This window comes from Trachypithecus francoisi, unplaced genomic scaffold (genome assembly GCF_009764315.1).
Source record: "Trachypithecus francoisi isolate TF-2019V2 unplaced genomic scaffold, Tfra_2.0 Lachesis_group1, whole genome shotgun sequence".
NCBI lineage: Eukaryota > Metazoa > Chordata > Mammalia > Primates > Cercopithecidae > Trachypithecus > Trachypithecus francoisi.
Window position 1 is genome coordinate 73,144,238 of NW_022681454.1, and position 19,170 is coordinate 73,163,407.

General features: G+C 33.1%; 1 protein-coding gene across 1 annotated transcript; it reads left to right on the top strand.

Moving 5' to 3' along the window:
- The first annotated feature begins 571 nt into the window (after window positions 1-571).
- On the top strand, window positions 572-1,677 carry LOC117085564 (ubiquitin-conjugating enzyme E2 N-like). Its single transcript, XM_033214565.1, has one exon. The coding sequence runs from the start codon at window positions 604-606 to the stop codon at window positions 1,060-1,062; it is 459 nt and encodes a 152-aa protein (XP_033070456.1). The 5' UTR covers window positions 572-603; the 3' UTR covers window positions 1,063-1,677.
- The last annotated feature ends 17,493 nt before the right edge of the window (window positions 1,678-19,170 follow it).

A 19,170-nucleotide genomic window follows, 5' to 3' on the forward strand; every position in this document is an offset into this window, starting at 1 on the left:
AATATATGTTATATATATATATAATATATAATATAAAAATATATGTCATATATTATATAAATATGTTATATATAATATATAAATATAATATATATGGAAAGATTGATCAGGTAAAAAAATGTATTCAAAGAAATAATAACAGAAAACTTTTTAGTTCTAGAGAACGATATAAATATTTAGATACAAGAAGATGATAGAACACCAAGAGACCTTAACACAAATAAGGCTACCTAAACGCATTTAATTATCAAAGTCCTAAAGGTTAGGTATAAAGTAAAGATTGAAAAATGGCCATATAAAAGAACAAATGACATATGAAATAGCTCCAGTATGTTGACAACAGCCTCTGCAGTGGAAACCTCACAGGCTAGGAGAGAGTGACATGACGTATTCAACTTGTTAAATAAAAGAAACAAGCAAACAAAAAAACCCACTCTTTTCTTCTATAATGTTATATCTAGAAAAAAATATATATATATCAAACATGAAGCAGAAATAGTCTTTCCCAAACTAATAAAAGCTGAGAAATTTCATTAACACCAAATCTGTCCTATAAGAAATGCTAGGAGAGGAGACCAGAGGCCGAACTCGGGTTCTGACAAGATGGCCGGGCTGCCCCGCAGGATCATCAAGGAAACGCAGCGTTTGCTGGCAGAACCAGTTCCTGGCATCAAAGCAGAACCAGATGAGAGCAACGCCCGTTATTTTCATGTGGTCATTGCTGGCCCTCAAGATTCCCCCTTTGAGGGAGGGACTTTTAAACTTGAACTATTCCTTCCTGAAGACTACCCAATGGCAGCCCCTAAAGTACGTTTCATGACCAAAATTTATCATCCTAATGTAGACAAGTTGGGAAGAATATGTTTAGATATTTTGAAAGATAAGTGGTCCCCAGCGCTGCAGATCCGCACAGTTCTGCTATCGATCCAGGCCTTGCTAAGTGCTCCCAATCCAGATGATCCATTAGCAAATGATGTAGCTGAGCAGTGGAAGACCAACGAAGCCCAAGCCATAGAAACAGCTAGAGCATGGACTAGGCTATATGCCATGAATAATATTTAAATTGATCCGATCATCAAGTGTGCATCACTTCTCCTGTTCTGCCAAGACTTCCTCCTTTTTGTTTGCATTTAACGGACACAGTCTTAGAAACATTACAGAATAAAAAAGCCCAGACATCTTCAGTCCTTTGGTGATTAAATGCACATTAGCAAATCTATGTCTTGTCCTGATTCACTGTCATAAAGCATGAACAGAGGCTAGAAGTATCATCTGGATTGTTGTGAAACGTTTAAAAGCAGTGGCCCCTCCCTGCTTTTATTCATTTCCCCTATCCTGGTTTAAGTATAAAGCACTATGAATGAAGGTAGTTGTCAGGTTAGCTGCAGGGGTGTGGGTGTTTTTCTTTATTTTATTTTATTTTTTTTTTTTGAGGGGGGAGGTAGTTTTATTTTTAATTTTATGGGCTCCTTTCCCCCTTTTTTTGGTGATCTAATTGCATTGGTTAAAAGCAGCTAACCAGGTCTTTAGAATATGCTCTCTAGCCAAGTCTAACTTTATTTAGACGCTGTAGATGGACAAGCTTGATTGTTTGAACCAAAATGGGAACATTAAACAAACATCACAGCCCTCACTAATAACATTGCTGTCAAGTGTAGATTCCCGCCTTCAAAAAAAGCTTGTGACCATTTTGTATGGCTTGTCTGGAAACTTCTGTAAATCTTATGTTTTAGTAAAATATTTTTGTTATTCTAAAAAAAAAAAAAAAAAAAAGAAGAAATGCTAAAGAGAATGTATCAATCTAAAAGAAAAGGATGCTAATGAACAATAAGAAATCATCTAAAGAAACAAAACAGACCGGTAGCATTAAGTTCTTAGAAAAATACAGGGCCGGGCGCGGTGGCTCAAGCCTGTAATCCCAGCACTTTGGGAGGCCGAGACGGGTGGATCACAAGGTCAGGAGATCGAGACCATCCTGACGAACACAGTGAAACCCCGTCTCTACTAAAAAAATACAAAAAACTAGCCGGGCGAGGTGGCGGGCGCCTGTAGTCCCAGCCACTCGGGAGGGTGAGGCAGGAGAATGGCGTAAACCCGGGAGGCGGAGCTTGCAGTGAGCTGAGATCCGGCCACTGCACTCCAGCCTGGGCGACAGAGCGAGACTCCGTCTCAAAAAAAAAAAAAAAAAAAAAAAAAAAGAAAAATACAGAATATTGTAACACAGTAATCGTGATGTGTAAACTACTTATATCTTGAGTGGGAAGAATTAAAAAAACCATAAAATACAATACTGACAAGAACTTTTTCAGAGATAGAGACTATAAAAACACATAAATGGAAATAAACAAAAAGTTAAGAAGTCGGAGGAATGGAGTTGTGTAAAGTTGTTTAGTTTTTAGTTTTCCCTTTGTTGGTTCAATTGTTTGCTTTTTGTAATCAGAGTTGAGTTGTCATCAATTTAAAATAATTGGTTATAAAATGTTACTAGCAATCATAGTAACTTCAAATTACAAAAAAGTACAAGAAATACACAAAAGTTAAAAAGATAGAAATTAAAACATACTGCCAGGAAAAAAAAAAAAAAAATGTTTACAGAAAAGAAGACATAAATAAAGGAAGAAAGAAACAAAGAATCAAAAAATAACCAGAGAACAATAGCAAAATGGTAGTCATAAATCCTTACATATCAATAATAACATTGTATATAACTGAACTAAATTATCCAATCAAAAGATAAAGTGGCTGAATAAATAAGTCCATTGCATAAACTCCATGCAATGGAAAACAAAACAGCAGAAGTAACTATACTCATATCAGATAAAGATATTTGAAGATAAAAACTATCAAAAGAGACAAAGAAGGGCAGAATTATATCATTATAATAACAAAGTGGTCAACTTATCAAGAAGATATAGCAATTATAAACATATATGCACTGAACACTGGAGCACAAAGATATATAAAACAAATATTAAAATTAAAGAGACAGACATTAATACAATACTAGCTGGAGACCTGAACACCCTAATTTCTGCAGTGAAAGATCCTCCAAACAGAAAATCAACAAATAAATATTGGACTTAATCTGCACTGTAGATCAAATGAACCTAACAGATACCTACAGAATACGTCTTCCAACAGCTTCAGAATATACATTGCTTTCCTCAGCACATGGATCACTCTCAAATATAGACCATACATTAGTGATACAAAATATTCAAAAAAATAAAATTAAGATATGTGTCTTCTCCGTCCACAATGGTATAATCAATAACAAGAGGAACTTTGAAAGCTGTACAGAAACACAGACGTTACACAAAATGTTCCTGAATGACCAGTAGGTCAATCAAGAAATTATGATGGAAACTAACAAATGTTTTGAAAAACATAGTAATGAAAATATAACACACCAGAACCTATGGGACACACAAAAATCAGTACTAAAATGAAAGCTTATAGCAGTAAATGCCTACATCAAAAGGGAATGAAAACTTTAAATAAATAACCTAACAATGTGTCTTACAGAACTAGACAAGGAAAACCAAGCCAAAGTTAATAGCAACAAATAAATAATAGAGATCAGAGCAGAAATAGACAAAATTCTAAACTATAAAAGATTATTGAAAAAAGTTGGTTTTTTGAAAAAATAAACAAAATAACCAAAACTTTAGCCAGACTAAGAAGAGAGAAGACCAAATAAATAAACTTAGAGATGAAAAATGAGACATTATAACTGATAACCTAGAAACTCAAAAGATCATTAAAGATAAACAATTGTATGCTAAAATTGAAAAACTTAGAAGAAATGAATAAATTCTCAGTCATATACAATCTACCAGTATTGAACCATGATGAAATCCAAAAGCAAAATTAACCAATAACAAGTAACAAGACTAAAGTCATAATAAATCTTCTCCCATCAAAAAAAAGTTCAGGATCCCATGACTTCACTGCTGAATTCTACCACACATTTGAAGAAGAACAAATATTAATTACACTCAAACCATTCCAAAGTATCTAAGAGGCGAAAATATTTTCAAACTCATTCTGTGAAGCTAGTATTATCCTAATACCAAAATCAGACAAAGATACAACAACATCAATAAAAACTATAGGCCAGTATCTCTGATGGACACAGATGCAAAAATTCTCAACTGACTGCAGTAAATCAAATGCAACGACACGATAAAAAGATCCTTTATTGTGATCAAGTGGGGCTTATCCAAGGACGTTATCACTAGAGCAATTAGACAAGAGAAAAAAATGAAGGTATTCAAATTGAAAATAAATCAAATTATTCCTTTTTGCGGATTATATGATCTAATGTCAAGCAAAATCGAAAGACTCCTTCAAAAAACTATTTGAACTGATAAACAAATTCAGAAAAGTAGTAGGATACAAAATCAACATGCAAAAATCAGTAGCATTTCCATATGCCAAAGGAAAAATTTTAAAAAAGATTATAAAAGTAATTCAAATTTTAAAAAGCTACAAATAAAATAAAACACCTAAGAATAAACTTAACTGAAGATGTAAAATATCTCTACAATAAAAACTATAAAATACTGATAAAAGGAATTGAAGAGAACACAAAAATGCAAAGATATTCTATGTTCATGAATTGGAAGAATTAATATTGTTAAAATATCCATACTACCCAAAGCAATCTACAGTGAAAATACCAATGATATTCTTCGCAGAAATTAAAAAAATGTATGCTGAAATTCATATTGAATGACAGAAGACCCAGAATAGCCAGAGCCATCCTAAGCAAAAAGAACAAAACTGGAGGAATCACATTACCTAACTTTCAATTATACTACAGAGCTATTTTAACCGAAATAGAACAGTATTGGCATAAACCAGACACATTGACCAATGGAACAGAATAGAAATTCCAGACATAAATCCATACATCTACAATGAACTCCTTTTCAACAAAGGTGCAAAGAATATACATTAGGGAGGGGACAGTCTCTCCAATAAATGATGCTGAGAAAACTGGACATCCACATGCAGAAAAATGAAACTAGACTCCAAACTCTCATCATATACAAAAATCAAATCAAATTTGATTAAGGACTTAAATCTAAAACCTGAAACTATGAAAGTATTGAAAAATATAGTGCAGAAACTTTCAAGGACATTGGTCTGGACAAAGATTTCTTGAGTAATATCTGAAAAGCACAGGCAACGAAAATAGACATGGACAAACAGGATCTCATCAAGCTAAAAACCTTCTCTCCAGCAGAGGATACAGTTAATAAATTGATCAGACAATCTAAAAAATGAGGGACAATATTTGCAAACTGCCTATTTGACAAGGATTCAATAACCGGAATATACAAGGTAGTCAAACACCTCAGTAAGAAAAATAATATAATAGGCAAAATATGTGAATAGATATTTCTCAGAAGGAGGCATATGGAACGGCCAACATATATATAAAAATGTACAATGTAATTAAGTATCAGATAAATGCAAATAAAAACCTACAATGAGATATTATCTTATCCCAGTTCAGATGGCTTTGATCAAAAAGGCAGGCAATAATAAATGTTGGTGAGGATGTGGAGAAAGGGAAAACTTCATACACTCTTGGTGACCATAAATTATTACAGTCACTGTAGAGAAGCAGAATGGAGGTTTCTTAAAAAACTAAAAATAGAACTACCACGTGATCCAGCAATATCACTGATAGGTATATACCCTAAAGAAAGAAAATCAATCAATTGAAGAGATATCTGCATTCCCATGTTTATTGTAGCACTATTCTCAATAGGCCAGATTTGGAATCGACCTAAGTTTCCATCAACAGGGGAACAGATAAAGAAAATATGCTACATATACATACACAGTGGAATATTATTCAATCATAAAAAAATAATAAAACCATGTTATTTGCAACAGGAAGGATAGAACTGGAGGACATTTTGTTAAGTGAAATAAGCCTGGTATAAAATAGGTTGTCAGTCAATATTTATTTTAAAAGTAAATAAATTTATAAATAATAGTGGTGTAAATATGTAAGAGAAACGGAAATCTATGTAACATTTCCAAATGGATGTAAAATCATCTCTTGAGGGAAACTCATGTCTCTCAGCTTTATCACTTGATTTCCTAACCTGCAAAAAATATAAATAAGCTGCTGAAGTTCCATAGTCCTAACCTACATCCATGAAAAAACATAATTTCTCCACAAAACATGATTGATGATGAGTTATTATTTTCATATAATGCATATGATTTAACTCACATTCTCTTTAGGTTTCATTAAAAACAAACATAAATGCATAATAAGCACAATGTTGTGCAAATGTTTGCTGAAAGAACTTTTTCTTTCTTTACTTTTTACACTTCTATTTTCACATAAATCTATAATTCAATGTAGCAGTCACCTAATTAAGGTTTTATTGGGCACTATTTTAAATATGTTATGACAATTAAAGATGACATATAATGCATGCAATACAATCATCAGTTTAATTACTACATCGTTATTTTTCAGTTTTATTAAGTTACAATTGACAAATAAACATTGTATATATTTGAAGTGTAAACATGACATTTTAATGTACATGTATAATGTGAAATGATTTCCATAAATCAAGCTTATCAACCTAGCCATCACTTCACATATTTACTTTTTTGTGTGTGAGAACACTTAAAATAAATTTTTAGGCGAACTTCATACATTACTAAAAACTGTAATTAATACAATATAGTGATAATAATTATACTATATGTTTCAATGAATTCAAACAGACATAAAACATAAGAATCTTGATTAACTTCTAAGTAAGATTTTGGAAGCTTTTTTTCTATTTTAGAATATATATGCTAAAATTTCTATTTTAATGATATCCTTCTCCATTTTCACATGTGCAAATGCCAAATCCTTGAAAAATTATTTGCTTTCTAATGATCTTCTTCTTACTGTTACTACTGACTTTTCTGATTAAAACAAATTAACAATTGTAGTTATTTCAGAATGTCCCTACAACTTTTGTAGCTTCATTCCTTCTTGTTGTTTTTAGCTTTTTAACTTTTCAAACCTAGTTGATGTCAATAAATAGGAATCAAATCGTAAATGTCTTTGTATCTAAACATATAAATTTTAACATACGTGAGTGTAAAATTTTACATGTAATTATAAGTGCCACATGTCACCACTAGATATGTGCCTTTTGAACTAAGTAGCTAATCGCAAAATCTCTCCATGAAGAAATATCTTCTTTAATAAAGATAATCACTGCCAGTTATTTTATCAACCACAAGTTTTCTGATATTAAGGTCTAAAAGCACCAATTTTAAAAATTCACTAATAGTTAAAAGATCTTATGGCTATACATTTTTATTGTAGAAATTACTTACAATCAGTATCCTAAGGTAATTTCATAATAAATGACATACTTTCTAAAGGTCAATGAATATAAATAATTAAATGTCTACATCTATAGATAGACAGACATGGGAAAATGTATAAGAAGAAAGGAAAAAGAATGGAAACAAAGCAATGAGTAATTTCCATCAAGATATTTCAGGCAGAAGAAAAGTCAGTTGAAAGGGCTTGAAATTCATAAAAGAAGATAATACTTGGGAAATGAATTGTAAATGAGAGACTCTGTAGGAGACTGTAATAGTAGTTAAAGTGATGAAACATTGATTTAAATCTCTGAGAAGGGAGATGAATTCAAATTGAGCAATTTGAGATATTTTTATTTAATAGAATTGAAAGAAAGATGGTCAAGAATGACTCTGGAAGTTCTAACTTTAGAAATTTAGTAATATTATTTATGGAAATAAAAAGGAAAGGAAAAGATTTGAGACCATTTGAATCTCATGTTTTTCTTATCATTTTAGGTTAGGTTTTTGTGCAGCATCCTGATGGAACTTCAATACAGACTTGATACTGTGAGCATGAAATTTTCAAGGCAAGTTGCATCTGCTGATGACTCTCTTAGCAATATAACCAATCCAGGCCTTATGTTCAACTCAAGAAATTTATATTCCACTACTTATTGGATATTTTCACTGAGATATCTCACAGACATCTAAAACTTAACATTCCCCAACTTGAATTTATTACCATTGCTTGAAATCTACTCCTTTTCCAATATCGCTTAGCTTGAAAATAACACTACCATCTCTGCAACACCTAAAAATATGCTCTGGATGGCAGCTGTGACCTGTTTGGAGCTGCTGCAGCCATAATGCTGGCTTCAGTGAGAGGGGTGCAGCAGAGGCTGTTCACTCCATGTAGCCAGTGAGAGCCCTGCCCCTGTCTGAGTTTGCGGGGAGGGGAGCCTTGTACTCCCTGGGTGCAGCTGTGGCTGCCTAGCCACGGAAACGGACCGGGGCATCCCTGTGCTCTTGGGGGCTGCTGCAGCTGTGGACTCAGACACCTCTTGCACTCTTGGGAAGGGACTGGAAAGGACTGTCCTTCCCCTCAGGTTCAGAGGTGCCTGCTCCCACGGCCTGGCCTTTCCCCACTCCCAACACCGACTCTGATCTCACAGCAAATTTGAGGCCAAGCTCAAAGCTGTTGCAACGCGGCCAGGTGTGAGCAAGCTCCAGACAGTGCTGACTCCAGATTTTGGGTGCTGACAAGCACAGGAGGGAATCCTGGGCACCATTATCAGTGGAAGAAGGCAGACAGACTCCTGGGCAGAAAGGGGTGGGTCCCTGCTGAAGCCCCACCTTTAAGCTGGAGAAGGCCTGAACCCTGGGGGCCAGGCTGCCAGTCTCCGCACCTGAGTGGAAACCTATGGTGCTTTTTCTGGGCCCGCCCATGGCCACCCAGCATGCACTTCTCAAAGCCCTGGATTCAGCCAAACTTGAAGAGACACTGGGAAGACCAGCTGCATAGAGTACCTACCCATTCCAGTGTCTCCTTTCTGCGGAGTGCTGAACACTTGCCAGGACAACCTAGCTGTGGAGAGGAGCTACCCACTGTAGATCTCCTCTGAGCTGTTCTATCACTCAATAAAGCTCCTCTTCACCTTGCTCACCCTCCACTTGGCCACATACCTAATTATTCCTGGGCACTGGATAAAAACACGGGAACTGCTGAATAGTGGGGCTGAGAAAACTGTAACACGAATAGGGCTGAAACATGCTCCTTGCTCATCACGTTGCTGGCAGCATGAAGGAGAGAAGAGCTGCAGCCCTTCAGGGAGCCGAGAGGTAGAAGCTCCCTGAGCCAGGACTGTGACACCCTGTTTGGGGCTCATTTATACTCTAATTCCACTTACTAAAATTACTGAAAGTTTAGAAGTCCAAATGTCTTTAACAAATTTATTTCTACTCCATTTTGCATGATTTAACAATTCATCTGTCTCTTCTTTATATCTTTTTCTTTTTAATATTTATAAATATGTAATAGTTGGACATTCCTCTTTGTATCTTGTCTCTTGACTTTTGTAGCAATGTTATTCTCGAATAATTTTCGTCTTGCCTATTTATTTCTAACACATGGATGGCACCTGGAAGCTTGATTAAAAAGAAAAAAAACAGACATAAAGAAGACAGGGAAGAATTGTTAAATGATGCAAAAGACAAAATAGAAATAAATTTGTTAAAGACAGTTGGACTTCTAAACTCTTAGTAATTTTAGTAAGTGTAATCAGAGTATAATTTTGCAGAAAGATGTCAGAATGTAATGAGTTATATAAAGAAAATGAAGAAATAAAAGCTATTTTATTAAGAAACAAGGCAGAGAAGAAATAAAAGAGAATAAAATTATGACAAGACTGGAGCAAATATTGATAAATTTATGAATTAGAGAAATTTGCAGAGGTCATTATTAACAGTGTATTTTTGTATAAAGTAGCATAGATTTTCTTAAGAATGATGAAATGAATTGTAGACTGAGAAATTAGAGATAGCAGTTTAGGTTTTAAAAAACTTTCATTTTTTCAAAAATGCCATCTGAAATCAAGGTTAGTATATTATTTCATGCAATTATAGTGTACCTAAAACTAACTATAAATAATTATTCTAATATTTCAAATCTCTTTCAATGTATATAGTATTAGGTTGGTACAAAGTACTTGTGATTTTTACCATTGGAATTAATGGTAAAAACTTTTGCACCAATCTAATACATCCCTTATAGGACAGGTGTATTTTGTAACTTATCACTACTGAATCCCTAGTACCTAACATCAAGTTCAAAGTAAGTTTTTCTGAACAAAAAATGATGTAGATAAGCCTCCTCAGTGTGTATTACCAACACACCGGATTTTAACTTATTATCTAGTCAAAAAAAAAAAAATGTTCAGTGATTTCCCAGTGACTTCAAGTTTCTAGGATTAATTACATTTATAAAACATTACTTGTTGGCCTAGCCTGTAGTTATAAGATTTTTTTCTTCAGGCAGTATTATTTTCCCTTTTATGATAATCTCACTCTCATCTCTATCCTTTTTAATTTCATGTTGCCTTACATTGTTATCTCATTTGTTTATGCTCTGATTACTTTGTATATGTAGGTTCAGATTCAGCTAAAATTTTTGGAATATCTACTATTTGTTATAGTTCTCTGAAGATCTAGATCATTTAAAACTGTAAGATAATAAATAACAAGTGCTGTAACTTTGTTTTCCTCTATTGAAATTTAGCTCAAAATTTACAGAGACACAACTACAACCTTTAAGGTCTCAGACCACTTTGCAGTTATGGAATCTCAAGCCAATGACGGACAAAGACAGAGAGAAAAGGTGGCAGCAGTGCCTGTGGTAGATAATGATGGGCTTGTAGAATGACAGTAACCCAAAGTGCCTCAAAACTACAATAATTGTACTCAAAGAGATTCAGAGATTCCTGTCAGAGGCCATACAGTATCTGATTTCTGTGATCCTGAATGTTTATAAGATTATGCTTTCTGCATTCTCAGGACATTTCAAGTTTCCAAAAGCAACTGGTTGGGTGAAAGTTAGTACATTATTTATTATCACTGAGAACTATCATAGTGAGGTACTCAATAAAAATGAGTTACATTACATCAACATGGGTGAGATATATAGGAGGAAAATTTCATTTTTCTTAAGCATTAAAATTTTTAGAGAGGCATATCCCGAAATATAACCCTAACATGTAGATGAGAATTTGAAACTAGATAATACGTCCAATGGAGTTTGTTAGATTATTAATTAGTTTTTAAAAATACCATAGTTTATAATTGTTCTATAGATACTGTCCCAATACAAAATACAATATGAAGTATATAGGATAGGAGAGATGTAATACCCAGCTATCAAGTTGAACAGATCTATAAGATCTATCAGTAGTTTTCAAAGTGAAATAGATAATAATATGCAACAGAAAATCAGTAAAAGAAAAGGCAAAATGTTCTCTTATGTTATGCTCTTCAAGAACATAATTGAAAATATTAACGAATCCAATAATGTCTTGGTGTCTTATTGTACCATTAATTTAAGAGTCAACTTGTCTAATATTTTTAATGGCAAAACTACAATTACTTTTGCACCAACCTAATAGGAATAACTAGAAAAATAAATAGATGCAGACCTGACATTATAACTATGATAACAATTATAACTAAAATAACAATTAGAATGTCAGGTCAGCATCTATTTATTTTTCCTGTTAACTATTAGGTTGTTGCAAAAGTAATTGTGGTTTTGCCATTAAAAGTAAAGGTTAAAGCAAGCCTGAAAAGAGAAAGTATAAAATATAATTATTAATTTAGAAAGCAAAAATATTAGACACTGGAGAGACACAGTTATGATTCTTTTGTGAAAAAAAGGATCACAGAATTATTACTATATAAGAATATCTTTATTAATTTTATTATAACAAATATAGTCAATTATCACAGGTAAACAGAAGAAAAGGCTTGTCATAGGAAACTCGGGAGAATATAAAAAATTGGAAAGATTGTATCACATACACACATCTATATTTATACATATATGTGTGTATATTCATATGTGTATATAACTCCATATACAATGACAGATATTTCATTTCAGGAGTAGTCTTTATGCATTTCCATAAAGATCTAACACAGATTATGACTGGGTCATTTCAGTTTGTTTCAGTTATCTTAATATTCATCATCTCACAAAAAATAATTGACATTAAGATAGCTGAATTAGAAACTGGAGTTAGAATCCAATAATCTGTGAAAATCTGTACTTCAGAAACCCTTGCAGGTGTGTAATGTCAAGGCATACTAAAGTTTGAGAACCAATGTTATGTAGAAAAAAGTACAATCGTGCCATTTCACTTGTTGGAACTGCTTTCTGGATATTCAATCCTGATTCTCCATGTAACTTGTATTTTTCCACAAATATCAATCACACTAAAATATCATTTTTGCTTTTCTTAATTCATATCCTTTATCTAGGAGAATTCATCCACTCGCTTGGATTCAATATTCATCAACATCTCTTTCCTTTAGATATTTTCTCTACTCCTTCTTTCTCCATTCTTTCATGTCTGTAAACAGCACCTACATTTTTCAGTTGATCAAGCCAAAAATCAGTTAGAGATTATTAACTATTTTCTGTCTTCTTCCATTTCTCTTCAGCCTACCTATGTTAACACTTGGACACAGGAAGGGGAACATCACACACCAGGGCCTGTTGTGGGGTTGGGGGAGGGAGGAGGGATAGCATTAGGAGATATACCTAATGTAAATGACGAGTTAATCGGTGCAGCATTCCAATATGGTACATGTATACATATGTAACAAACCTGCACGTTGTGCACATGTACCCTGGAACATAAATTATAATTTAAAAATGAAAATGTGCTACATATACTCAATGGAATATTATTCAACCATAAAAGAGAAGGAAATCCTGTCATTTTCAGTAACATGGATGGAGATGGATGCCATTATGTTAAGTGAAATAAGCCAAACAAAGAAAAACAAATATTGCATGATCTCATTTATATGTGGGAACTAAAAAAGTAGAGCTCATGAAGATAGAGAGTAGATTGGTAGTTACCAGAGGCTGGGAAAGGAAGGTAGTAGACAAGGATAAAAGGAAATAAAACAATATGAATGTATTTATTACCACTAAACTGTACCCTTAAAAATGGTAAAGATAATACATTATATGTATGTATACATATATATCCTCAATAAAAGATAAAAAATAAATATTATTCTGAGTTACAAAAAAATTAAAAAAGAAAGGAAGTTTTAGTGATTTTCTGTTTTATAACCTTAATATATTCCCTTGTTTCTTCAGACCTAGTATTACAAAATATTTAATCTTCACCACTACTAACATTCAAAGCTTGTAATTACAGGGAAAATGTACACCAAGTGAAATGCACAATTTAACTCTAAAATATAAGTAGATTTAACATCAATTGCTCATCAAATGCTTTTCAATTATAGCACTTTTCCCTCACCCCCATATACTTCTCTTTTGTCTTCTTCAGTCAGTCAGCCACACTTCTAGAGAGTATGTGCAGCCATCCTCCTCGAGGGTATATCTGTTCTGATATTTTGTTTTTCACACCAGATTAATGTTGTCCCTTTAGAACTTCATATAATCAGAATTTTACAATATATACTCTTGTTTTTGAGATTCATACCTGGTTTTTCATGTAGCAGTAATTTGTTCCTTTTATCTCTAAGAAATATCACATTGTATGAATATACAACATCCTCCCCACCTTCACATTGCAATCAGAACCACAACTAATGCCAAAATACCACTTTAACTTTTTGTCCTACAAGCATCTGTGGTGGTCAGTAATTGCTTAATCTGAGTACTTTTCCATATATAGTGGAACTCAGTATGACATAATGATTAGGTGCATTAATCTGGGAAAAGAATATCTTAATTTGAACTCTGTTTCTCCAATTACCTCTATGATCTTCGACAGGTAATATAAGTTGTCTGTGTCTCAGAATTCTTAACATTAAGATGGATATAATAATAAATACCTTGTTAAAGTATTGGAGTTTACAAAATTAACAAAACCATAAAGCAGTTAAATAGCATGACACATAAATGGACTCAAAGTACTAGCTACATTATTATTTGTACCGTCTACTTATCTGTGTTTAACATTGTTTAATAAGTTTCCTCTGGGTAGCAACCACGGTTTTTATATAACTTGATATGGTAGATGTCAATATATATTAATTCAAGGAATGAATAAATTACATTATTATGGAGAGAACACTATTATACAAATCATTGCAACCTAGCATGTATTTCTCATGTTTCACTGTTGAGAATGGAATTTATTTAACTTATTGTGACAAATACTGTAATTGTCCCTCAATACCCATTCTCTCATTCTTTTTTGTGACTATATAATCCCCCGAGGTTTTTGACATACCACACAGTACCCATTTGGCATTGTATTTCCTAACTTATCTTTCAACAGTTGAAGCTTTATGACTAAGTAACTATCAATGAATTCTAAAAGAATTGGGAATTGCAACTTTTGTATGTCATCCTTACAAGAAGATTGTTTGACCTCTACCTCCTCTTTCTCGGTGTCATGGTTCGAATGTGGATGAGGTCCTTGTGAACTGTTTTAGCCTTGCAGGTAAGCTCAGTAAGTTGGGGGAGTACAGATCAACAGGTAAAATGGGAACTGGGTCTCTGCATGACCAGTTAGAATTTTTTTTTTTTGTTGGTGTGCAACTTGGACTATTTACAAACCTTTAGACTGTTAGTTGAAAGATGAAATGCTGGTTTACTTTGACTGAACCATTCTATTCTATTTTATTTTATTTTTAAAGCAGCTTAGCCTGTACTTTAAATAGTACACTAATTCCAGGAGAAAAGAATGTAAATGGCCAAAAGAATCACCAAGGCTTCTGAATAAATGAACTATAGATTTAGTTGTCAGGACTGACCTCTAAAATGATGCTAGAGAATTGGGCCACTAGAGCATTACTGACTTTTCTACAATCAGAAAACTACCTATGGAAATGACAGTTGTAACCATAAGTCCTAGCTCCAGATCCATGGGCAGATAAAGCTATAATCAGAAAAATTCACACCCAGGAAGCTGTTGTTATGAAGAAATTGACAAAACTCAGATGTCCTCACATTGGACTTGCCAGCATTAATTGAAAAATTAGCAGAAGAGTGACATCTGCCTCACTCTGTATTCTAAATAGCACTTGAATGTCCCTGAGGGTGAACACTTAATTATCCATAACTGTTGTTGCAAAGGTGTCTGTGGAATTTTGTATTTATATTTTCAGCCTCTGCAAGGCAAGAAGGCCCTTGACATTGAACAGAGTTTGAAAAAAATGTTGAACATCAATGTACTTGATTCTGTGCATAGGGTATGCATTTCAATTGCAAAATTTTAAACCGTGTTACTATAGGAGTGTGACTGAACTCTCTGAGTCTAAAAGATAACTGCCTAATGTCATAATAATCCCAATGTAGTGACTGATTATTGTATATGGATAAGTTAAACGAACTATAGAAATGACACAAGGAACAGGGGAAATAATTTGAGTACTTTGTTAGATATTATCTACACTATATGTGAAACAGTTTATATAACTTCAAGTGGACTGGAAAATCTTCACACCTAAAAACTTAAATATCCAATAATCACTTTCCTTAACATGAGAGGACATATTCTGTGTGATTTCATTTTTTCTAAATTTATTGAGACTTTATGGCCCAGCACACAATTTGTCTTGCTAACCACTCTGTTATATTAGAAAAGAATTTGTTGTATAATTGTTGTTTGTAGTAAACAACAACTATAGTTTGTTGTAGTTTGTTTATAAATATAAATTAGTTTGACTTAGTTTTTCATCTTCTTCAAGTTTTCCATCTTACTCAATTTCAATTTGTTCTGTGAAATATTACTGCCCTGTAATTATCTGTCTTTCTGTTCTTTCAGTCTGTTAGCTTATATTTAATATATTTTTAAAAATTCTAATATTAGGTTCATACATATATAGATCTACAACACATGCTTTTGTTGTTGATAGTATGATTTTATTATGATTATTCCTATGAAATGCCTTTGGTCATGTCTGATAATACTGTGCACCTTGAAGTCTAGTTTGTGTGGTATAATGTCTAGATTTCTAATGATTAATGTTTTTGGGGTAATCTTTTTCAATATTTTTGCCTTTATCTTTACCCCATTTTCAATGCATATCTTCTCTTAATGACACATTATTTAATTTTACTTTTTAATTCACTTTTTTTCTCAATTTAATTGCAGTGTTTCTCTATGTGTGTTTAATATAATTTATATGATTGGGATTAACTCTACTGTATTGCTATATGTTTCCATTTGTTGCATCAGTTGCATTTTTCCTTTTCCACCTGATGGTTAATTTTAGGCACTCATTTCATTGGGACATAAGGTTCCCAGCTATGCGGTCAAATAATATTGTTTGTTTCTGTGAGCATTTTTTCGTGAGATTAATAACTAAATCCGTAGAATGAGTAAAGTAAGTTGTCCTTCCTAATGTGAGTGGGCCTCATTCAATCAGGTGAAAGTGTAAGGAGAACAAAAAAAGCTGATGCTGGCCCCAGTTGGAGAGCATTCTTTCTTTCTGACTACCTTCTAACTGGCATATCAGCTTTTTCCTGCCTTCAGACTGATACTGAAACATCAACTCTTCCTGCCTCTCCAGCCTGCCAGCCTTCAGACCAGAACTACACCATTGGCTCTCCTGGGTCTCTATGTTGCTCCCTCACCCTGCATGCCTCAAGATTTGTCACCTCCACAATCTTGTGAGCCAATTATTTATAATAAATCTCTCTCAGGTAAAGAAAAAGAAAGAAAAGAAAAAAGAAATTAAGAAAGAAATTCTATTGATTCTGTGTCTGGAGAATGCTAATACACCACCTATTCTATCTTCATTTGAATTATGTGAGAAATGCTTTAGCGTTCAAGTGTATTTCCTTTATAACAGTTTAGAACAACTCTATCTATTTATATATTTATTACAGTGGTTGCTATAGGATTCACAATACACATCTGGTAGATACTATTTATGTTACTAATAGTTTTAGATGTTTCCCAATTTCTTCTCCCTCTTTCTCCAGTTTTAACTAAACCTTCCTAATAATCACATTTCCTTCTCTTCCAATTTCTGGATCATCTGGAATATTAGTAAGTCTGAACTTTCCTGCTTTAAGGAGCTGAGCCTTTGTCATTCCGGATATCATCCACACATAATGCTATTAGGCCAGTTGAATCAATATTTCCTTCATCTATTAGAAATGTGTTCTCATATTAACTTCCCAAATTTTAGTGAATCATTTAAAATTTTATCTATTCTATCTTTCTTATGGTCTTCATATCCGCCCACACTTTTAAAATTTCATTATCATTACCTTAGTTTAAACTCTAATTTTGACTTAGACTTCTGTACCATTGTAACTTTCTAAATGTGTTTATCATCACATTAAGAGAGTTGTAATTTCAATAAAACAAAATGAATTTCAATGAACTGTTTACAATATATTTTTAAAATTATGTCAAATATGCCTCAGGCAAAGGCTCACCAGAAATTTATGACAGGGTAGTATCATTTTAAATGGCATTTCAAAAAAATTACACGGATTTTTTTTAACAGTTCACAGCAGTATTATCATATATAAAATTTAAGTTAAACATATATACAACGATATATTTTTACAGTGGCCAAACTGATCATTATATTATTATCTCCAGTTAATGTGCGATATCTCTGATAGCTTTTGTTTGTGTTTCTTAGTAATCGAGCACAGAAACTGTAACTCCCATTTTGTGCTTTTACATATCAGTTTCCACTGACATCCCCTATGGTTATCGTAATATGTTTTGCAGTCACATTAAATAACAGTGAATGGCATGATCATGTAATAGAGAAAGTCATGAACTAAGCAGAAGACTTCTTCATCCACTTCTATTTTATATCCTCTGGATACAGCTGCTTTACAAAAGTGGTTTATTCCTGTGTCAGCCACATGACCCTGAAACTCTTTCTCTAGAATTTTCTGTTATAAAACTATCCTGTAAAATGTCGTCAGCATAATCTTCCAGAGTTTCAGAACTGATCATGTCATTCTCCTGCTCTATCTAAAATGGTCTCTGACACATTTTCGCTTGCAGAATAGAATTGTAACTTCTGGTTCTGACACTGAAGAATATTCACCGTTTTCCCCAAACCTTTGTGTATTATATATTCCATTTAGACATCCTTGTTTCCCTGTGTTATATTCAAGGTAAACCACACCTTAAGTGTATTTCCCTGGATCATTTTCTTTGTTTACATTTTCCCCCTGGCTAGAAATGTTCAAATTTCTCTGCATGTTGAAAGCTCATCTAAACTCCTTTCTGATAAAGTATTAGCCCTACCTAGAATCTTGATTATGAGAAAAAAAAATTGGTTTTAGGAAAATTTGTTTTTAAATGGAGAGATCAAACACTGAAAAGGAACAATTTATTATTTCCTCCAACTGAAAAATAACAGCAAAGATTTCCTTTTTAGCAATATCTGTCTCCAGAAACTCAAAGCATATTTGCAAAGGTTTACCTCTCTTTGCCCCAATTTCTTTATATATATATATATATAAAGAAATATATATATACACACATATATAAAGAAATTATATGTTCTTTATATATATATAAATAAATTATATATATGTATATAAATATAAATTGCTTTTACTCTCAGAAGAGCTCTGTCAATGTGATAGATCTTTGGAGTTTCAGGCTAACAGCCTCAGTAATGACAGGTTGCTTAATTTTCCTGGAGTCAGAATTGGATCTCATTGTTAAGACTTGGGTCATGTGTTGATCTTAAAACAATGAATGTGCCAAAATGATATATACTATTGATTGGTTTGATTTTGGTCATGGTTAATTCCTAGAGCACAAAAGTGGGATAGGGTTGAGGAGAATGACTCTCACTAAGATTGTACAGACGGAAAGTGGATTAAATATGATTCTTCAGAAGATAATCAGAGTGCTATTAGTAGAAGGGAGACTAGACCAAGGCAGAGACAGAGTTCATTACAGATGATGTTTTTATCACTCAGGAGAAATAATTATTTCATATCCCCTTGGATTGTCACCCAGGTAATATATCCTATCCTATTATTGTTATAATATGTAATAAATATTTACCTTTTCTCCTAGGATGAAAGTTCCTTTTGGACTTATGGCTTTTAAAAAATTATTCATAGTACTG